The following is a 22,652-nucleotide window of genomic DNA, read 5'->3' as shown; positions in this document are numbered from 1 at the left end:
TTACCAGGTTCCCTAAGCTATCATTTTCGATTAAAGTCTCAAAATAATAAGCACCTAATTCCATTATAACTACATTATCACTACATAACGGTAGTCGTATACCTAAATTAATTTTCTGTCCCCAAATCCGGGACTTGTGAACGACATGGGGCTCACAAAAGGTTCCCCCAATAATATCTTAATTGCTTGCCTTGTTACGTTTAGTGAGGGGCCGACATCTTGCAAATGAGGAAGACATTTTGTTTTCACTTTAGACTTTCTTTGGATTTCTTTATCAGGATTCAGAAGTCTGTTGTGAATGGTGTTATGGTAATAAGTCACTAAGTATGATAAAAAATGTTTATTGGCCAATTGTCAGTGCAAACTTTTAGTCGGCTGTTAGTTTGATCAGGCTTTGAATTAAAGTTGAGATGTAGATTTCAGATTTATCATTTGTAAATATAGGTACAGATACATAGGAGTTTATGACGTTACATTTTTGTTGGTTCTCTATGCTTGGCCGAATCATTTCAATGGATTACCAAATAACTTTAAACTAAGCAGCTTACTAAGTTTATGAAAATACAAAGCACTGTTAGATTTCTTCAGATCTACATATATAGCGATTACCATATACACTGTTTCAGTCATTCATGGATTAACTACCCTTGTCCCGCCCGCTATCTCAGTCTCAGTAAACGTCTTTTAAAGTTTTTTGTTCCTCCCTCTTTTGTTTTATAATTACTTAATTGGCCTGTAAGTGGCTGTTCTGCGTTACTTGTTTTATGGCTTAAAGTAATTTGGTCATGGAACAATTTGTATGAAGTTCGATCTAGAATTTGTGATTAAATATATGTTTATTTTCTCTTATGCCTTTACTAGGGGTCTCTTGTTTTTAGTTCGACTTCATTTTTGATATGTATACACCCAATATATGTATGAACCAACTTGGACAGTTATTGTTCAAAAAAGAATAAATAATGTGGAATTTTCTTAATCAACCATTGCATAATTAACAAGTATTACTTACTTATTATCACCCTCAAAAACATTTAATTACCATAACTTTCCTCAATACATTTTACTAATAACCTACTTCAAAATTTCTAATTTGCAATGAATACTTAGCAAAGTGCGGTACTCATAAATTGGCTCTGTTCCAAGAAATAATGATAATAATGGACCCAAACATCGGGTACAGAGATGATGCTAAGATAAGGGCAACAATTTAAATTTTGTGTCCCAAGAATATTAATTCCATTTCTGTTTGTAATTAACTCCATTAATATATGAAAGCTCTTTGACATACTGACCGTATTTCTTATAAGCAAATTAGATTTTCTTTGTTTGAAATTACGTATTTTAGAAAAACCTTTTTTGTCTGGCATATACAATAAAAGCGAGACAAAGAGGTCACTGATATGTCCAAAATAAGCTCCGTCAAAAACACTGAAATATCAAATTCAAACAAATAAATGTACCTAACGTATTTGTCAATTTCAGAAGTTGTCAACATGAACAAAAGAATCGTCTATCTAGAACTTTCGAGATAACAATACCATAAGAGGCTTTCAAATTCAGGCATTGTTACCGAGTATTAGTAAACAATAACATTTCCAGCTATTGTTACCAAATCAAAATGAAGGAGGTAAAATTAAATCAGTCTTCGAACATCGGATACTCTTTAAAAAAGCTCTGGATTTCAAAAGGCTTCAATAGTATAGTGATTATTATCTGCATAGATGAAGAAAAGGCGCAATTCTACGGCGCTTCGCTCGCTCGCTTCGCTTCAAATCAGGCGGGAAGACGCCCCTTTCATACCTCTTTGTTGAAAGCGCATTGTCAGAGGACGGTTTATTGTGGACCATTGATTTTTCTGCCTATGGATGTGGTGCCTCTGTGAGGACTTGTTATATAATATTATGGAGTACATTAAACATTTAGTAATTCTCTACATTATCCTAACTTGGTCTGGATTTTTTCAAATTTATTCTTCTTAAAAAGGTAAAAATAAAGATAAACTATTTCCACGCTTACTTGCATCGCATTAACAAGAACACAATACAGTTTTAATGCTTTGAATATTCCCGAGAAAACGGTCTGACTCCAGCGTACCGCAATAATAAGAAAAACGTATAAGCCCAGTACTTCTTCAAGTTAATACGAACCAACTTAAACTAACAATTTTATTCACGACTATAACTTAATTTTATTCTTTGCCCACTTATTCTCAGGGCGATTTAACTCCAAGTTTATTCTGTGGCTCCTTCGTTTTATACCTACGTTCCGTGAAACTGGCACTTCTGCTCATTTAAGTCATAACTCGACTTTAGTCTGTGTTGCAGTGCTCATTGCTCGTTTATTACAAATTGTTGAGAGAGGTTTACTTGTTGTGCGCGCAATGGATGCGGTTATAGCAGATACGATTGTTAATCTAGTGATGGAAATTGAAGAATAGTTGAAAGGAATTGTGCAGTACTTTAAATTGCATCTCTCGTTGAGTAAGCGCGCTTTATTTCGAATGCTCACTGAGAGTGGAGGGAAGTTAAATTTGTGGAAAGTTGAGTCCGTGGTGACAATGCCACGAGTTTTTTTGTGCAGACTGCGAATAGTTATGGTCGGGTACTTTAGATGCTTTTTTGGATTTTCTGCTTGGATTCATACTGGAATGCATATAATTAATTTTGTGCAGGGAAATCTTAATCAATAGCTGCGATTAATGTGATTTTATTATTGTATGTAAATATACCCTAAGGTTATTAATTTAAATGTTTTAAAGATAAAATTGTTTATACCAAAATAAAGTATTAGACGGCATATCCTTATCTCTTACTTACAAAAGATCACTAATGCTACACAGCAACATACAACATTATAATCCGAAGTGCACGTTCATTTATCCGACTGCTCGAAAGTTATATAGAGCCACTTGAAGACATTTTCTAATAAAATTGTGTAAAAGTACATTTAGCGTCGGTCCCGCGGGATCGGATCGGCCCTTTCTGCCCGGACAATATGCCGGGAATTGACTTCGGGATTCGAGACAACTCGACCATTATCCGAGCTGTGGTGTGGCGTGAGGGACAAGCGGGGAGCGTTTTAAGGAGCCAGATTTTTATCAGTATATGGTTGCATTTATATCTTAACATACATCATAAAAGAGGACCTCGTGGCTGTTTAACAGGTGCGCGATCTATCATTATAAAGTTAAGCAACGCTAATCGCGGTCTGTCTGTGTTTCCGTCTTGTCATGGTGAGTTTCTCTGTGTTTCGGTAGAGACGTAAAATTTTTTGGTTCCAGCTGTCATTGGAAAATCTTTGGCAATCGTTACGGCCAGAAAGTCTAACAACCTGAATTACGAAAGCCCTGTAGCTATGCACATGTGCTCACACGAAAAACCAATCGAGTCTCAAATGAGACATTGATATCACATTTTATCCGCAAACTGGCTCGCTGCCTCCCACACCTTAACCCATCATAAAATATAAAAGTGTATTGGTGGCGGTGGCTTTGTGAGCGCGACAATGGCGCGGTGTATTAGCTCTCCGCGGCACCTGCAATCACATACATTCGGCATTACCACTCAATGTACGTGTTTACGGATCACAATGCCACGTAGAATCGAATAATAGGAGTAGGATTTGTGCGGTTACAATTTTTGTGATGGGATATTGTTTTTAATTATAGTGCCTCTTGGTTATTATTAATCTGCTTGAATGAGTTAGCCACTCATCAGCAATGCATTTTTCGCGGAAATTAAGCTTATTTTTCTGATGGTAGGTCTTTTTAGAATCGCTTTGTTATCTGTGTGAAATGCAACTTAAAAACCTGTGAAGAATAAGCATTACTTCGTCATGTAAAAGGATAGGTTTTGCGCAGATTTTGGTGCTAGTGTAATGCCATGTTTTTCAATTAGTTAATGCTTGCTTCAAATTACTTATTCTCTTTATTATAAGCTACAAAATTAAATGATGATCGTCTTTTCAGTACACAAAATAATACCAAAAGCTCACCGTGACGCTCAATATTGTCTCGAGCCCTTAAACAGTACCTATACTTACCTAATACCGAGTCAATAAGTACCATAAATCGGGTCATGACCGTACATAAATTGTATCTATTTACTGCCAGATAACCGACCTTCAAACCCCCAGACTCATATAAAAACTATATCTAGGAGGGAGAGTGATCAATCTCCGCATTAACGATTAATAGATCAGAAAGTGATTACTTCGGCCTAGGCTATCGGCTATCAAATGAAGAAGAAAAAGCTAATAAACTAGCCGGGTAGTGATCGATATATCCTAATAAGTAGTTATAAATAGACGGTTTTTCAGGAGTGTAGTGGTAATTAGTGTTAGAATTCCTCTGTGACTTGCTCTTAGTAACAATGTTTTTGATCTTATTAATTTAGAATTTAAGTAATATTTCCTACCATGTTTTGTTTAGTATTCAGTATGCACAGATCTGCCTATTCCTACAACCTTATTGCCGGGTATATAGGGCAAAGTTATATGGTGCCCCATGAACAACCAGTGGTTTCAGATGCGGCCCATGGAAAGTGTACTGCACTTCTTACAGAAAGTCCATTAAATTAGCGAGTGCAAGCGATCGAACAAACTCTTCAGCAGTCGTTTCGGCTTTTTCAGAAGTGTAGAAGGTAACATGGAATAGCATAGCATGAGTAATTTTTCATTTAATAGGTATTATGAAAGAACATTATAACGATCAATATTCTCACTTCCCTCAATTCCAGAATATCATAAAGGTCATAAGCACTTGATCCCAAAAAGCTTAAAACCTCGTGAATTTCCAAGTCACGACTTATCAGTCTTATTGCTGATTACGTATTAATTATGAGTGATGTCTGTCCGGGGACTTAGGGCTCAAACTTTACGGGCTATTGATGATTTTGGAGCACCTTTGGGGCTCATTCTGTGCCTCAACAAATGGCTCGTCACGATTCATATATTATCTACTATTCTTTTGTTTTATTAGTGTCAAGGGAGAGAGTGGGTGTTTTATATTCTGGTAAGTTTTTGAAAAATGTCTTCGATTATTTTTTTGTGGTGATATGAATACGCAAAGATTCGTTTTAAAAACGTAGTATCATTCTGCATTTTGTCTGCTTCGTTGTTCAAACCAATTTACAATCACGTCAAGCGGTGGAATGCCAGATGAATTTATTTATTTTTTAGTAAATTCAAAACGTTATTGCTGCTGTTGAAAAGTATTCAAATAGAGAGTGAAAGAACCATTTCTTTCATATAAATGCAACTGTTAAGTGTAACTATCCTACATGAATCGCTTGGAGGGATAGAGCATTTTTTTTTCTTATGTCCAAGGGTGTACTTCAGACGTTTGACGTTTAATCTCTACTTAAGAATGAAAAGTCTTACATAACGAAATCTGTTTGGTTATGGGTATATAATATGTGTAAAATAAAACAATTGAATGTAAAAACAGAATATATTTAAATCATCATCACATTTCGCGTAGAAAGATAAAACGCTACACCGCAGGCGCCCGTGAAACCCATACACCTCGCTGAGTACAGTCAATAACAATACTCATTTCATACAATCACTTTTATTTTTATTATTGCTCTTTTATTTTTATTCGCTATTTTTCATTTACAATGTTTATATTTTATTTAATTCTCATTTATTTACAAATAATTTAAAGTGCTATCAATTTTAAAATTACACGCATTTTAAATACCATTTTGGTTTTAATTTTACAGTAAAACAACTTATTCCTCACTATAATATGTAAAGTTTTTTATTACTGTTTTGATAGCATTTTAACTTTTTAATATCTTTACGATGTTTCATATTGTTATTGACTACACTCGATTTGTTTAAAAACAGATCAACAAAAGTTTAAAATTGTTTAAATTACTAATACTTATTGCGATATTTACATTTCAACGAAATAGATTCTTCATAATAAATGGAACTGCAAGAAAAAGATATTGGTTTAATAGAATACCGTCTACTTTGCAAGTACTAAAACGTTCTATTAAGCCCGACTTTGGATAACATTTTTTCATTATTTATAAATATCCTTCTATATATATTACAGATAGTCTATAGACAAAACGTCTTATACAATATTATTAATTATTTATTTATTTATTTAAACTTTGTAATTAACGTTATGATAAAACGATTAAATACACGGATTCTTACAAGGAACCCTGTTGTTTTTATGTACAATTTTACAATTTATTCTAAATAGATTACAATAGACAGACATATAGTTTATTATTGTTTCGTTATTTATGAATATTGCTTAAACAAATTTATCTTGAGCCGAAAGACAAGAGTTTGAGCAACTTAAAATTACTTTAGACTTTTGTAACGCGTGATTCTATTTACTAAGAAATCAATTTGTACATAGGTACAAGTTTGTTGTTTATTTGTTTTCAATATTCTGAGACTTAAAGTCTGAGGACAATTTCGCTAAAGTCTAAGAAAACTTTTAATAAGATTAGCATGAACAACTTTATTTTGTATTGTAATATTGAGATCTATGTTATATAAAAACATCACAATTCAAAGAGTATCTGGTAAAGCATTTATGACTAGGAATGTTCATTTAACAAACTTAAAGTTCTGACAATATACTTCAGTAATCTGTCTAAAAACTTTGTAATTAATATCAAAATAAAGAAACGTATTTTTTTTTTGGTTTGAAAAATCTTTTACAGAAAACAGAACAAATTAATAAGAATCCATACCGTGAGAAGTGACTATCTGCTTTTAATAAAAACCCTTTCTAATTTTATTTTTCTATTTTCATAACTTGTAGTAAGTTAATCGAATTTCATATTACTTTACGAGGCATTGAAATAACTAAATCGGATTCTATTTTAATAAAACGAAATAAGAAAAGACAAAAAGTTACTGTAATGGCTTATTACTTTTGCTTTCAATAAAGAAATAAATTCTACTTTAGGTAAAGACAATTTTATTTTTAACTAACGACCCTCCCCGACTTTGTGTGATTTAAAAAAAAATACTTTTCTCAACAAACTGTTGATGAAAATTTTAAGAAAAAACGTTTAGCAATTTTCGAGAGACAAAAATATGCAGCAGAGGACAATTTTATATTAATATGAAGTGAAAATATTTTTTATACAGTTTCTAAGAGAATTGAAGCCCTGACATACTTTTTGGAAGATCTTTGATTGCCACATTGATTTATTTCTTTATTGTTAATTTACATTTTACTCTAGAACATAATCAGCTAGTTATCATCTACAATACAGCTTTGATATGATATTAGGGTAAATGTGTTTTATTTTGAGCAAAGAAATCATGATTGAGCAAAAATAATTGTCATATTTTTTTAAAAACCCTGATAATTTATGTTTTTTTTATAGTCCAATTATTCAGGGTAAGCGGGATCACTGACGTTTTTTGACCAATCATGACTTTTTTTGTAATAATTCTTCCTAATATTTTCACATAAATTATTTGGCAAGTTATTTACATACTACCTTGTCAAATCACGCAGTGCATTGTCCGATAGACGTTGTCATCCGTACAGCTAATTACCTAAAACTATGAATTATAATTACCAATTAAAACTAAATAACTAGGAAGTGTGAGAAACTGGGAAAAACGCGTGGACGGAAAAAGGCTAGAGAAAAATAACTTACTTAATAGAAAAGTTGCTCAAAATTAGTAAAAATCGCCCCCAAAAGTAATTTTCGTGTAAGTTTTTTTGACGATAAATCAATAATTTTAATGAAGGAATATATTTTTTCCTCTTTTGATAATAGATTTGCTGGCAATTTTTACTTATTTACAATTTTTATTTTGAGTGGCATAATTTAAGAATCTTGTTTTGTAGTATTTTAACGATTTGTATAAAAAAATCTAAATAAAACCTTAAAACTATTTAAAATTTTGCATAAAGACTATAATTTGTTAGCAAAACAATGTGTCCAGCAATTAACCACTCAAAAATAATCAAGTTACTTAGAGATACTAATACTTTACCACTTATTTATAAGAAAAATGAGCTAGATTGTCTTTGGGTTCCATAATTATTTCACTAATTTGTCTTCACTGTGTTATAGATACATGGTGTCTTTATTATTATTTTAATTTAATCTAAAACTTTTCTTGTCGATTGTACATTTACAGTATGGTACAGTCAGAAGAAAAAACGATTAACTATAAATTGAAAATTAAAATAATCACAACCTTAAAAATAACTAAAGCTTATTAATATCGCTTCTAATATCTTTGGCATATAATACTGATGACTAGAATATCGTGAGCTATAAGCAAGCTATACATTACCGATACATTTTTACAATAAGTTATAATTTTATAAATTACAATTTAAATACATTTGATATGCTATGTTGCTACGTCTAACACGAAACGTTCAATTTATTGGTTTATCACTTTGAGTTAAAACATTGTTTGTACTTTGTACAATTTGGTCGTCCAGTAGATCTCTCAGGAATAATAATGAGGAGAACGTACATTTTGTTTGTAGATTTCTTTATACATATTATTAGAAAAGTTCGTTTCATTTGGCACAAGCCGGAGCAAACTGAAGCATCCTTGGGATTCTTGTATCTCCAAGCGTCTCAACCAACAGGCGTTTAGTCAATTATTTTGACGAGTTTATCTGCCTGCATTTGTCTCTTATTATTCTCCGTATCAATGTTTCACCATTTCTCATTACTAGCCCAGTTTTTCAATGAATCTTTAGCTTGCAGCTTCTACCACTCAAAACTGGGCTCCTCTATACAACATCAACTTTCAAACACAATAATACGTACACAAAAATCTTCGCAACAAAACGAGATCTACTGAGTGAAGACGACCAAATAGTCGACGGGCTAGGTGCCACAATGGAGTATCTTCCTGAAGGCCTTCCTGAACTCAGGGTTGAAGATGGTGTAGATGACGGGGTTGAGGAACGAGTTGATGTAGCCCAGCCACGTGGTCAGGATGAACACGGTCACCCCAGGAGAGTAGGGGAGGCCAAACTTGTCGCAGATGGCGCCGAGGACTGAGCAGGTGAAGAATGGTGCCCAGCAGAAGAGGAATACACCTGGAAGGAAGGAACATCGTCAACCATTTTACATTAAAGGTACTTTAACTGATTTGGGAAATAATAGTTCTATACATAAAGGTAGGTAATTTCAGATATTTCTGCTACAACACAACTGTTGGTCCCAAAGAGTCTTCTCAATTTAAAACGAAGCCTAGACGATTCATGTTTTCATATTATTAGCTGCCCTATTTTTAGGATTCTCATTTGTTGATCGTCAGTTAGCCATTTCATCTTCATTTAACTTACCTAAAACTATCGCCAAGGTCTTAGTGGCCTTTCTTTCTTTCTTAGCAGAAGATTTCTCTCGTTTCTTCTTGCTGGCTTTATTAGCCTTGTATATTGTGAAGCGGGCAGTCGCTGCACTGGCTTTCCTTTCCTTCTTGGAACTGGACCCGTCTCGGAGGTCGAACTGACTGGCCGTGACCTCGTCGTCTGATCTCAGGGCTAAGGATACGTTTCTAGAAGAAGAATGACAAATATTAATTAAGTAGTAAGTAAGCTAGAACAAATGTAGCTATGTAACTGATCCAAAAACAAAGGTTTAACGCAAACTTAACTAAAATAAGAATACGCTATACAAAATTTTATGAATTTGGATTATTTTATGGTATTTCCAACGTACTTTTTTCTTAAAAAACAAGACAGGATAACACGAAGTAGAAATACGAGGAAGATTACTTAGTACGCGTTTCAATTTGCTGAAACGTTTGTTTCTATCGTACACTTCAAGAAAAGTATTCTAGTTTAGGTAAAAGTTTAAGGATTTTCCTGTCTATTTTGTTCTACAAGGAAAAACAACAGAAAAACGCCAGTTGTCCCGGATAAATAGAAAAAAAACGTAGAACAAAAACTGTCGAGTAAAGCAAGTAAAAGTTGCAGAGGTGCGAAACAAAACTACAGCATAGACTGCGACTACAAGTACTTAGCTGTTACAACTAGTTTTATCTGTCAATTGCATTGGTTGCTGCAAAATATCTATAGAAATCAGCCTCAATTGAATTCAATTTAAATAATTTAATAATTTAAATAAAAAAATTCATAATAATTGAATGTTTGGAATGTGTGAAACTAATAGATTTCATCCATTGTGAGGTGCACAGTATCTAGTGTGGTTACTATGGAATGCAAGAGATTGAAGGAACTTCAAGTCTAATTTTTAAATCGAAGATGAACTTTATGACTATTTTTCAGAGGGTTCAAAATACACTGACAGCAGTCCTCACCTGGAATCTACAGATAACTTAGAAGTCTTCCCATTTTTCTTCCACTTGGAGCCATCACAGGCCATGTTCTTCAGCACCGTGGCGTCTTTCAACCCTGGTGACCCAGGAGGAGACACGTGTTCTCTGATCGTGTCTTCCAGGTTTGAGGGTGCGTACCCGGAGTCGTTGTTCCCGTTTGGGTCCGGGATTGGCTGGGATTTGATGTTTCTTTTTGGAGTGCTGGGGAAAGAAGCTCAGTTAAGTTACAGTAAATGAACTTAACTGATACGAAAAGTGAATTTACAGTTACTGATGGTTTGCATCAATATTTTTTCCATTGTGTACTTTATGGCAAAGATAGTTTAAATTCAAAGCTATATAAGAACCAATAGCCAACCCACATGTTACCTCGAGTATTGATCGTCATCATATTTTTCTCCTAACATGACGTCATGTCATACATAGATCACCCACCCATAAATCGATATCTCTAATTTCTGCTAGGTTCAATTCGATTAATTATAATTAGTGTCATCTTACTTGGCTGATTCCTCGGCGACGGTAGCCAGCATGAACTCAGTGGACTTGTCGTTGGGTATGACGTGACAATCATCCGCGTCCGCCTCCAGATCTGCTGACCTCTTGTCGAAACTATACAGAAATATAAACATTTTGTTATAAGCGATTAACGAAAACTAATATGTGAATTGTTTTATTGGAGGTATCTTCATTTGGACATGAAAAAAATTATGTAGTCAAAAATTGGAATTCAACTTCTGCAATAAATTCATTACTTAATTGAATATGGTGCTAACTTTTACACAGTCACATTCCAAGAACAATTGTATTCAATGTTTTCTAAAAATAGATCGCTTTTGTGTGTTGTTACTTAATAATCTGAAGTGCCTACTTTACGGAAAGACTTTTGTGAAATTGGTGGAAAAGTTTAGATCGTGTGATTAAAACAGCCATTAATGTATTCATAGACAATAAGGTATACTGAAGTAAAAATGCTTCACAATTTTCCCTTATTAACAACCAATATAATATTAACCTGCTTATAAAACTGAAGCATCGCAGAATCCATTTATAATTAGAGCCTCGTGGTTTTAATAAGAATGTAGCTCGTGTCACCCTCACACGTGGGGAGCGCGTTATTGCTAGACTTAAGAAAATAATTATATTTTACTCTCTATCCCGAGCTAGCAATTTGGCACTAGAGTGTGGAGTAGCTTCAGTATCTTATACTTATTTTCTATTTACTACTTCATCGTGCTCACTTCTTTTAATTAATTAAATATTGCTAAAGAGAATACAAATAGGTTCACGTAATACTATCAACTCCTAGTCTATATTCGATGCTTATGAAATGCCTAGTCCGATTGTTGGTAAATGAGGTACACCCTAATATTTATAATAGACGTCATGTAACGGATGATGAAGATGATTATGGAAGGGAAAAACATATTATGCCAAGCTCATGAACGTGAATTGAGATAACGGGCCATTTAGATACACACTCCTTAGATGATGATGACTTTAACTCTGTCAAATATATATTTAGTGAAACATCAACATTCTTAAGATGAATTTGATAGATGACGGAATTTCGATAATTATATTAAGTGTATGCGACTATTATTTACGTCTTTCTACTTCAACAACTTTGGTTTCTCACTTAAATTCTATATTTTTATTAGTTGCTTTATCTCACCTGTCTTCATGATCATCCTCATTACTGCCAGACCCAGTGTTGGTAGGTCTGTCATCATGCAGCGCAGTCTCCGCCAGTCTTCTGGTCTGCGCCACATTTTCTATCACCACGGCTGTGGTGGCACCCGTGTTGGGGTCACCAGAGACGGGAGGTTTTTTGGCAGCTCTTTGCTTTTTTGCTCGGTTTCTTAACGCCTACATAGACAACAATAAGTTACAGTCTTATTTAAAAACAAGAGTGCTGTGATGAAGTTGGAATTGGTGGGTAAGAAGATTGACAAGCAATTTCCTTTCTCTAATGTTGCAGGACATAATCGATGCTACTCTCCACAATAGTGTGTGCGAGTGAACTGCATAGTTAAAACAAAAACACGTGTTTTCCAAAATGAACTTAAAATAAATAAACCACCCCCAAAATTCCTGGCCATTTTTAGGAAATTTTAAAACTTTAACCAAGTCTAAAATGTAGCAAATAAAATAAACGTCTACCTGTTTCGGGGAGTTCAGACGTAAAATCTAGCACGTGTTACGAGTTTGACCTACAAAGTTTGCCAGCTTGCAAAAATACGACGCAACAGTATCGTGGACCAGTTAGGAGGGGAGGGGGGGGGTATGTTGTACATGGACAACAAAACAGGGGTTGTGCCAAAACGAGTACAACATGTGCGGGATAGTACACTGCTAGACTAACGATGGGATATTTAAAACTTTTGCCGATGGTACTTATTGGGTTAGTCCATTCAGTGGTATTGGATTTGACTGGATGTATAATGTTGGATGGAACGAGAGTATTATGGGATGGTACTGAAAATATTTGCTGTCAATTTACCAGAAAGCGTGTTCTCAAGATAAGATCATTTACATCACGTCAGGAAATAATATGTATGACTGTGTAATGGGGATAACAAGATGTCTGTAGCAGTTATGATGACTCCAAATTACAATTGTGTGTCAAGAATGAAGATCAAAATCTGTAGCTGACTTTCAAATTGGGGATCTGATTATCTGTACATGTTTCAGTTATAATACAAAAATAGCTTTAGTATAATAAATGAAATAAAAATAATAAAGTGATGAATTTCCCAATACTAACCTTAAAAATATTATAATAAAGGAACATCATCATGATGCAGGGGATATAGAAGGACCCTAAAGACGAATAGATGACGTAGTTCTGGCTGTTGAAGAGGCACTCGTCGAAGTTCCTATCAGGCGTGTCGTTGAGGCCCAGGACTATGGGCGCTCCGATGGCTGCGGAGATCAGCCAGACGAGGACTATGGTGAACCAGACGCGTCTGTTGTTCTTGTGTTTTGCATATTTTATTGGCTGTGTTACTGCTATGTACCTGGTGGATAAAAAGATCTTATTCAAGTTTATTACAGTTATATTGATGTAATGGCTTCCGAATTTGGTTTAGACTGTCACTATTTTAGCTGAAGTTGATTCATGGTTTATACGATCTAGCTACAGAAGTTGTTTTCTTGTGAAATTAAATACTAGGTACTTTTGTTAGGAAAATGTCGTTACCCTTTCAAGTACCCGGCTAAATCGTTCACAACAGAGTAGAGGTAGGAAACAAAATATCAGACTACATTTTTTGCCATGTTTTAAGTGTTTTGTTTTTTGCGCCTTTTATTTATTACTGCTACATCTAAGTTTACAAATTTTATAGTTTTTCTTTAAATGTGATGCACCACAATATATAGAGGTCACTATCCTAAAAACCTCCTAGTTTTCTTCAAGCACACACTCTGCTTTTACGGTAAAATCGAAGAGAATTGAAGCTAGCTGGTTGTGTAATTTTGCAAAAGTTCTCACCTATCAACAGATATGGCGACGAGGTTGAATATGCTAGAGGTGGACGAGGTGACGTCCATCGCGATGTATACGTCGCACACGAACGCCGGCAGACCCCACGACCCGTTAACCTGCAACAAGAAAATACAACGGACTTTAGACTTTAGGATTTTTACCAGTAACTATAGATTGACCAGATGCGGTTTTAGTAAAGTTGTCATTTTCTAAAGGGTGCATAATGGTCTAAATAAAATTAATTGACACTTGAAATCATTGTTAGTTAAGCTTAAGTCAACTTAGCAGTACATAAAGTGTTTAAGAAGAAACATGATGGGTTTTAGTCGGTAAGACTACCTCACGCGGCTAACCAACAGCGGTCGGGGTCATTTGACGATTGCCCAAAAACATTTTAAAACTTTGGTTGTTGTTGTTCTTGTTATTGTCAATATAGGTTATGTATGCAAAGAAAATTAAGAAAGTTATTACAACCGCCATAAAAAATAAACAAATCCAAAGACAGTTAATCCCTTCAGGGAAACCAGATTTTAACCTACGACAAACCCCCTTATCACGGCTCAAATTGAGAAATAAACGCCTCGAGCGTGATATTTAATTTAGATTAAAACAAACGTGTTCACAGCATCGGATGTATCCCTTCAGCATGATTCCTTAGAGCATTTAACCAACCGGAGACGACATTAGCATACCTCCCAAATACCAAAGACACGAGACAGCAGCTCATACCTATTCGTATGGCAGACGTCAATTTTAGGTTTGCGTTTGTAAATTTTGTCGTGTGTCCGCGCTATCGTACTAAGTCTGAGCTACACTGTCTTGAGGGTCGTACGGGCTATTGAGCGATTTTTCCTGCCTCACGTTACTTGACAGATTTTTACATATATGTTTGCGTATATCAGTTCCAGTTGGTTCAATTGTCCAAGCTCTCATGTAACAAATGTGACCATCTGTCATGAGAGAGATTTATGCGAGCGACGCGATGCGTGTCAAGTGCGCTCTCTGACTGACAACCGATTATGTGGCTATTCCAATTGCGATCCGATGCAAACGTGTTCCTATTGTGCTGAATTTCCGGTTTCTGTATGTCGTTAGTTGCCAGTTACATCCGCATTTTTAGGGGCGTATTGAAGTAGCTATTTTTCACGTATCGTCTGGTTAAAAGTACCCAATAATTATGTCGAAAGGATTAAAATTCTATTTCTGTAATTTCTCCATTCGTTGATTGAATTTTTGCCACATAAGTAGATCTACATTAAGGTAAAATACGAAGGATGGCTTGCGGATTAAATAAACATTTTAATCGTTATCATGGTCAGTCGTTTTTTTTTCTCAGCTATATCCAGTTGCGACTCCAAAATAGTTGGGAAAAGGCTAGGCAGATGATGATGGTCAAACAAGCTTCATCTTTACATACATACCATGAAATACATTCCAAAATCATTATTCTTATTTATTTAAAATCAATTTCCTTATATTCTACACCATAAAATTTTCCAAAAACCCCCACAGCAACAGTTTTGTGGTCACATATTGACGTAGCTTACAGCGGGTACACAGTTCGATGCCTGCGCATGAATATTCATGCTATTGATGCGAGCTTGATCCGTGTGATCAAGTTGCGGGGTACGGCAAATTGGAAAACTTACATGTGTGTGCGTGTGTGGGTGATATTATTTTATTACAGGCGCTTGTAATAAGATTTTTTGGTAATTAAGTTTTAATGTTACCCAAAGGAGTAAAAACAGTATGAATATACATGCAACTCTTTTGGAAGCCTTAATTGAATAATGCAGCAAATAAGCGATTTTTCCTTTGTCGGAAAATTGTCATGAAACTGGCCAGAAGTCAACTGTCTTAAGAAGGATAAATAAAACACACGTTAAGTTTAGACAGATTTTGTACACTTCCTCTGCTTTGCTATTATATTTGTACTTATAAAGGGGTATTTATTGAAACAAAACAACCATTTAAAACATATAATTCCAGAGCTACAAAGTCTGGTTATCGTGACGTGATCTCACTTCCTGTATCCTCACAACTAGCGTCCGATGTCCTCCGACCTCTGTCTTGTCCCTCGTTTTATTAGTTTGTCCTCTCCAAGGTGCGGGCTCTTTAGTGCTCACGATAAGGGGACGATGCGACTGGTTTCTCTAGATGACTATTCTTTAAATATTTGTTTTATACTTACAAAAAATAGTAAGTAGATATCTGTAGAAAAATAGGTACAATGCTGTTTTGTTATAATGGGGCTTAGGATAAAAGAACAAACATTTTGTATACCATCATGGTCTATCTATGTGTTCAGTATTAGGTTTTACCTAATTAGTAGTACGTACATGATTATAATCTCTCATCATCTTATGATCTTTTATTTTACAATGTTACACATTTATTTCAGTTAAATACGTACATATATTTAAGATCTAATAATGAATCTGAAAGGAATCCACTTACTTCCAACATCTGAAAACTAATTCTAAAAATAAATTTTGGTAACAGAGATAGCTCCAAACATCTCTCTAAACCCAGAATAGTATAAAAAAATGTAATCAAAAAGAAATATTAAAACAAAAAATAATAATTTCAATAACATGGGATTACGCAGCTGTCAATTCAATATGAAAGTAAACAATATGGTCGAAAAGCAATCGTGCAGTGTAAATATTTAATAATCGCCATCTGGCACGTGCGTCCCCGGCTGCACATCATACACGGACGGGGCAGGACCGATGTTTTCTTCAAAACTCCTATAATCTACTGCACGCCTAGTACAATACTACAATATCTAAGAGCGTCGAAACTATGTTAGTACGATTCATAGGCTCAGAGACTAAGATTTGTGGTCATTACAGACGATAGCACATCAACCTACTTTAATCTGTCCATCAATCTATTTACAACCTTATCACAATAGCAGAAAATTAATGTTTGATTGGTATTTAAAAGATTCGGGCAGGTTGACCCCCTGTCGCATGTAGGATACATACATACGGATGACTATGGTGAGAAGCATTTCTGTCTTCAAATTTATAGTTGAAATGTTACTTGGTTTTTCCGCGCGACACCGGTCGTTTCATACTACGGGCGGTGTCGCGATGTGACAAATGTCTGTAAAAGTTATACACCTGGAACCACGCGATACGTTTTTTGGTAAATCGTAAAAACATCTAGAAAAAATCCGCTGCTGTGAACGCGAACGCTATAATTTAAAGTCACGAGTGGGACAAACCGCTGTACAAACCTAGTATAAAGTACAGACCTCCATCCAGTGTGACTCGGCGTCTAATATCAAGCCTGCAGAGTAGGTATGTGACCTCCTTTCGTAATAAATGACACTAGGCTACATAATGTGTTTTCGTGAGGGCACGGCTGGGCCAAGGATTACTCGACGTGCCATCTGTTTCCTCTTATGATAAGCCTATTAATAATGAAGGGAAATCTATTGTTTTTGATATGAATGGAGTCTTTGAGGCTGTTGATTGAAGGTAACTTAATATGGAATAAGACATGCTTGATGGGATATCGATTAAAAAGGAAATGTGTAAGGATGTGATAAGAAGGAGATTTGAAAACCGTTTTTTAGATTTGCAAAAGTTTGCCTGTAGGTCAAAATTTCTTGGAATCCGGCCGTTTATATGTGATATTTTGTGTATTTGTTGATAGCCGCATTCATACTCTTGGGACGGCAAGAACTGTTGGTAGTCAAAATTGACACACTGTTCAAAATCCTGGAATTTGCAAAGCCAGGGTTTACGTGGTACACAGAAACTGGATTCTGGAGCTTCAGCCAGCGGTTTTAGTCGGTTCCCGTGAGAATTACTCACGCGCCCTGGTAAAAAGCATATACATTCTTCAAATTTAATATTAGTGCTGCAGATATGATAAAGCTAAAGTGTTTATTTGTATGTTTGAGCAAGCTAACCTCAGGATCTACTATACTAATTAAACATTTTTAGTGTTTAACCCTTTTGTCAATAAAGGCTATTTTCCAAAGTTACCTATAGTCAAGGATACCGAATACCCAGCAAGACGCCAGTCTAACCTATCTATTACAAGACCCAAGTTGTGCCGAACTCTCGGACTATATTTAGTGTCTGGTTATCTTCTATGTTATCTGTACGTGATACACTCAGACAAACTTCTGTGCTATATAGATGTTTAGGATAGATTGCAGATTATTTATGTGGTATGGGGTTATTTGATCTGGGGTCAAGTTTGTGATTTTATGCATGTAATTATTGTTTTAAAAGGGTTAGGCGTAGCAAAGTCCTGAAACTGTTGTTCCAAGGTCGTTTATATTATACAACATAATAACTAAAAGTGTCTTTAATGACGAACCTATATGATTGTATAATATACATACACATATTTATATGTAAAAAGTGTACAGGTACGTACCTTTATCATTTATATAGTGCCACAGTACTAAGAAATACATAAGTAAGTAACTAACAAATAAATAATCCTACACAAATTACTGATTTCAGTAGAAATCTGAATTCCATGAAGTAACTAGAGAGATGATTAGCGAAAAGTAACTGTAACTATGAAACTAGTTCAGAGCCTTAGCAAAAGTTTGTAATTTCATCTCTCAAGAACCTAAGTTACTTTGCCAAATTGTGGATACAAATGATATCGATTAAAACTACCACTTATATCTGCTTAGTGAGATAAAGCTGTTACGACAATTTCTAATAAATTTATACATAACTAGCCGTTTTCCCGCGGTTTCACCTACGTCCCGTGGGAACTACTGCTCGTACCGGGATAAAATATAGGCTATATTTTATCCCGGTACGAGCTTTCCTAGTAAGTTTATTCGTTACAAACAAACAACCTAACAAAACTATTGTTTTTTCCTCTTCTTAATATTAGTACAGATATAGATAAGGTAGCCAAAAATAGACACAACACAAACGCCGATAACAAACCGCTTACATACACTAATGCCATAAAAAACGAGCCAGCTAAACTCACTCACTCTCTCTTTATGTCCCATAAACAGGCTTTGAGGAAAAATATATCAAAACAAAAGGGATCTGGCACAAAAGTATCGGCACATAGACACTCGGTTGCGGCATAATCGGACGTTTATCAGTACGTTTGGGTTAGCAGGACTGGCTTGCGTAAGAACGAAATCCGTTTATGTACGGATATGTCTGACGGGGCATTTTTTATCCATAATATAAACCTTTATTTATATAGGTATGCTTTTTCTTTGGTAAGATATAAAACTGAAAGAGTTTATCTACCTGAAATAATCAACGTTATTTTGTAAAACTTTTATTAATTTTCATTAAATATTCACTTGATGTAAATAGATGTTGAAAGAAATAATTTTCTTCATTCTCCTTTCTTTTTTTAATTTCTTATTTTAAACAAGACAACAGATTTATATTGTTAATCAAAATTAAATACTAACCTTAACTATTGAGTTTAAAACCTAACAGTTACCACAAAACGATTGTCCAAACACCCCCCTAAAATTCCTAAAACCATACAAAGACTTGAAAAACATGTCGAACACGAGTCCAACTCGCTATCATGTATTTATTGGGTCCAGTCCGCGTTTACTTAGGATGGGACGCGTACGTACATTAATGTACATACATGTACAAAGCTTTGTACCTATAGGTACATCGTCTGGGACACCGTGCGGTTAACTGTTCGCAGTTAGAGGTCGAGATGAGTTGACCCCGATCCTTCTTCTCGTAACTCGACCTATAGTTGGAGTTAAACGGTAACTTTAAGGGTAGTCCTTTATGTATTGTTGTTGTATTTTTGCATATGTTGTGGGCTTTACGGGAAAAGTTATTGAATTTTATTTGCTGATGATTTGTGGGTCGTTTTTGCATAGGTCATAAATTATTCGGGTTAACCGATAGATGTGACGTACCAACTAAGGCTTAGTAGGCGTTCTTTGGTACCCTCATGGGGTCGCAAAAGGCAGATTTGATGTCTTAGCAATCAAAACGTTTGGATTTTAGCCTTTTCTTCAATCTTTGGACCTCATCATATTCTACCACTTTTAAAACCAAGCCCTCGAGAATTTCCTAATTCAAATTTTTCTCCTAAACATCCGGGCATCCCTAGCTTGACCAAAAATCAGTATCTTCAGGGCGTTCTGGGGCACGATGGGGTAGATGTGTTTGTCGCCGACTGTTCCAGGATTATGGCTGATTGATTGTGTGTGCTATTGCTTATGTTGTTAGCCCCGGATTAAGGTCAGTTTCGCACAGAATTACAAGAGTGTAATTTATCGGTGTGCGTAGGTAGGGGATATTTTTTGGTCAACGTGAATAGGGTAGTTTCCAGGGTCGAAATAATGAAATAATATTTAGTCCGCTTTTTAGATAATCAAAAAATATTGGATACGTATTTTTTCTTTTTTTAATTAAACATAAAATGACAAAGATAATACGCTTCAAAAATTAGGAGTGGGGGCCTTTTACGTCACAGTGTCCTGAAAATTGTAGCAACTTGTGACGTCACACTCAACTTTAACACGCTATATCTTAACAAGTTCTGATCCAATTTAAAAAAGAAAAAATACGTATCGCTTAATTTTGGACAATCTACAAGACGGACTAATTATTATTTTTTAGGAAACTAGCCTATTGGGTTGTTCCAGGGTGTCTTCATTTTGCAGTTAGAAAGTTGATAATTTGTCGTTGTTTTTATGAGTTTTAAAGATAATGTCATTATTACTCAGGATTTTGCTTAATGGTGAACTATTTGCGAAATTGGAGTACGAGATGTAATTTTCTTATGCAAAGATACATTTCTACAAAACATGGCCATAAAAGTCGGCGTACATAGTCATAACAACAATATTTTGTAAGTACAAAGAATAACACAACAAGAAATATAGTCAAATTCTTAATTCTTTATTCCTGCCAGACGCGACCGAGTCTAGGACAAACTTTGAATACAAAACACAACTTTTATTCAACCTTTAAAATGGCAAGAGCTACTAACTTCGAAATCCCAACCGCAGTGCTATATCACTTAAGATTTTTTCATATTCAACTGCCGTTATTCCCAGAGCGGGCGCGCAAACTTCTTACCAACTTTCTGCAAGCGGATTTGAACTTTATCATCAACGGAGTGGAAGTCAAGAAGGTGGCATATAAAAGTTTGTTGAAGTGTTCCCACTGTGACAGCCAATCGTGGTGAAGTAGAATCGCTCTCCGCCAAGGCTCTGTTACAAGGGGCTATCCTTTTTAATACGGCCTCCGCTTTTTACCCTTTGAATTTGAAATAATACAGTCACGTGGTGAGGCGTGATCGGAATATCGCGGCTAGGGCTGCCACCGCGCGGATATTTGCCGAGCTTCGGTTATGCTTGCGGTTATTCGGATACTGAAGGGTTGCATATTTGTCAAGGGTGGAAAATTGTTGTGTTCCGCATCGTAGGGTTAAGCGGAATACATAATATGTGGTGGGTCAGCCACAGATTATGCTGTAGTAATAATAAATAAACACTATCCAATTTCCAACTAACATGACCGAATGATCGTGTATGGGAAGTCTATTCATTCGATATTTATTTGTGGCCTTGATGATATTATTACGTTCCAGCTCAATGGTTTTGGGGAGTTTGAAAACACCGGGATTGCTACAGTGAGTTTTAGAAAAAAAAGTTTTTCTGGCTGTATTTTTTTTAATATTATGGTCAATAACAAAAAAAAGGTGTTTTTAACATATTTCAGGAGTGGTTTTTAAGCTTTTTATAAATTTCCAGTTTTCATTTAGTAAGCAAGCTAGCAATACTAAGAATGTATTTGTCGGATATTGGATATCTGAAACTGAAAGCCCTGAACCAATCCTAACCAATGTATACGCGTATCTGTGACATTTTGCGAAATAAAGTTTATCGCGTAATATGATCGAAGTTGGGCCCTCTACGTAAATCTTCGTGCAGGACAGGCTACGAATTTTTAGTATCTTTTCATGTGAACGATATATATTTTTAAGTCTCCCTTTGTTAAAGGGAAAGTGATGGGTGTGCATACTTTTATGGATATACATTATTATGGAGTGTAGGACCGATAATTAACTACCTGATAAAATATATAAGCCTAGGGTTCAATTCCTATACAAAAGATAAAAATAAGCATTCGTTTTCTGCTCATATTTAATCTTTATAGAATCAGCTGTTTTATTACAAAAGCATTCCATACGAACAAGCATACGAAAAATAGATTATTCAGTGACATAATGTACGATGCTTATACCTAAGTACATCGTTATTCTAATTGAAGAGTATTAATTTATTTTTTGATTGTGATATTCCTAAAAGTGATTGGAGACAAAACTTTATAACAACATAACAATAAGTTCATATAGACAAAAGATCAATCTAATTAACAAAAAGAACAAAAAGACAATTTTAAAAACATTTAACGAATCAATGATGTAATATCGAAATCGTTTAAATGTCATCCTTCATAGTTTACACCGCTCATACTCACACAGAGGAATATGACACTATAGCCAAACTTCCAAAATCAATCAATCCAAAACTACAACAACTATAGATATCCATATCAATCCATTTAACCCTACAACGAACAATTGAAATCATAACCAACTACGAACTTTATCGAGCAGAAACCAACCCGCTGATTGATTCGGCCTAAACGATAGCATTAGGGCTGTTCTGCCGGCCGAATTCGGCTCACGTCCGGCAGCGAAGGGTTGCGGATATTACGTATCCGAATAGTGCGGTCATTCGTACCCGCGGCGTTATTGCACGGGTTATTAAGTTATCTTGCTTCTTGCTTACATGTGTTGGTGATTTGTTTCCTTGTAATATGTGCAATGACTTGTTGGGTCATTTGTGTGCCAGCTTTAC

At 35.2% G+C, this 22,652-nt stretch overlaps 1 protein-coding gene across 1 annotated transcript in view; it reads right to left on the bottom strand.

The window, feature by feature from the left end:
- Positions 1 to 7,865: 7,865 nt before the first annotated feature.
- The window catches only part of LOC110380993 (dopamine D2-like receptor), a 214,457-nt gene continuing 199,670 nt past the window's right edge, over positions 7,866 to 22,652 (bottom strand). Inside the window, exons 3-9 of the mRNA XM_049844181.2 lie at positions 13,799 to 13,908; positions 13,073 to 13,325; positions 11,981 to 12,174; positions 10,807 to 10,917; positions 10,288 to 10,506; positions 9,311 to 9,522; positions 7,866 to 9,061 (exon numbers count right to left, since the gene is read on the bottom strand). Of these exons, the coding sequence (XP_049700138.2) occupies positions 8,847 to 9,061; positions 9,311 to 9,522; positions 10,288 to 10,506; positions 10,807 to 10,917; positions 11,981 to 12,174; positions 13,073 to 13,325; positions 13,799 to 13,908 (1,314 nt within the window). The 3' untranslated portion in view covers positions 7,866 to 8,846. The remainder of the gene's footprint in view (positions 9,062 to 9,310; positions 9,523 to 10,287; positions 10,507 to 10,806; positions 10,918 to 11,980; positions 12,175 to 13,072; positions 13,326 to 13,798; positions 13,909 to 22,652) is intronic.

This window comes from Helicoverpa armigera, chromosome 16 (assembly GCF_030705265.1).
Source record: "Helicoverpa armigera isolate CAAS_96S chromosome 16, ASM3070526v1, whole genome shotgun sequence".
Taxonomy (NCBI): domain Eukaryota; kingdom Metazoa; phylum Arthropoda; class Insecta; order Lepidoptera; family Noctuidae; genus Helicoverpa; species Helicoverpa armigera.
The sequence above is the reverse complement of the archived record's forward strand: the minus strand, read 5'-3'. Positions and strand labels throughout refer to the sequence as shown.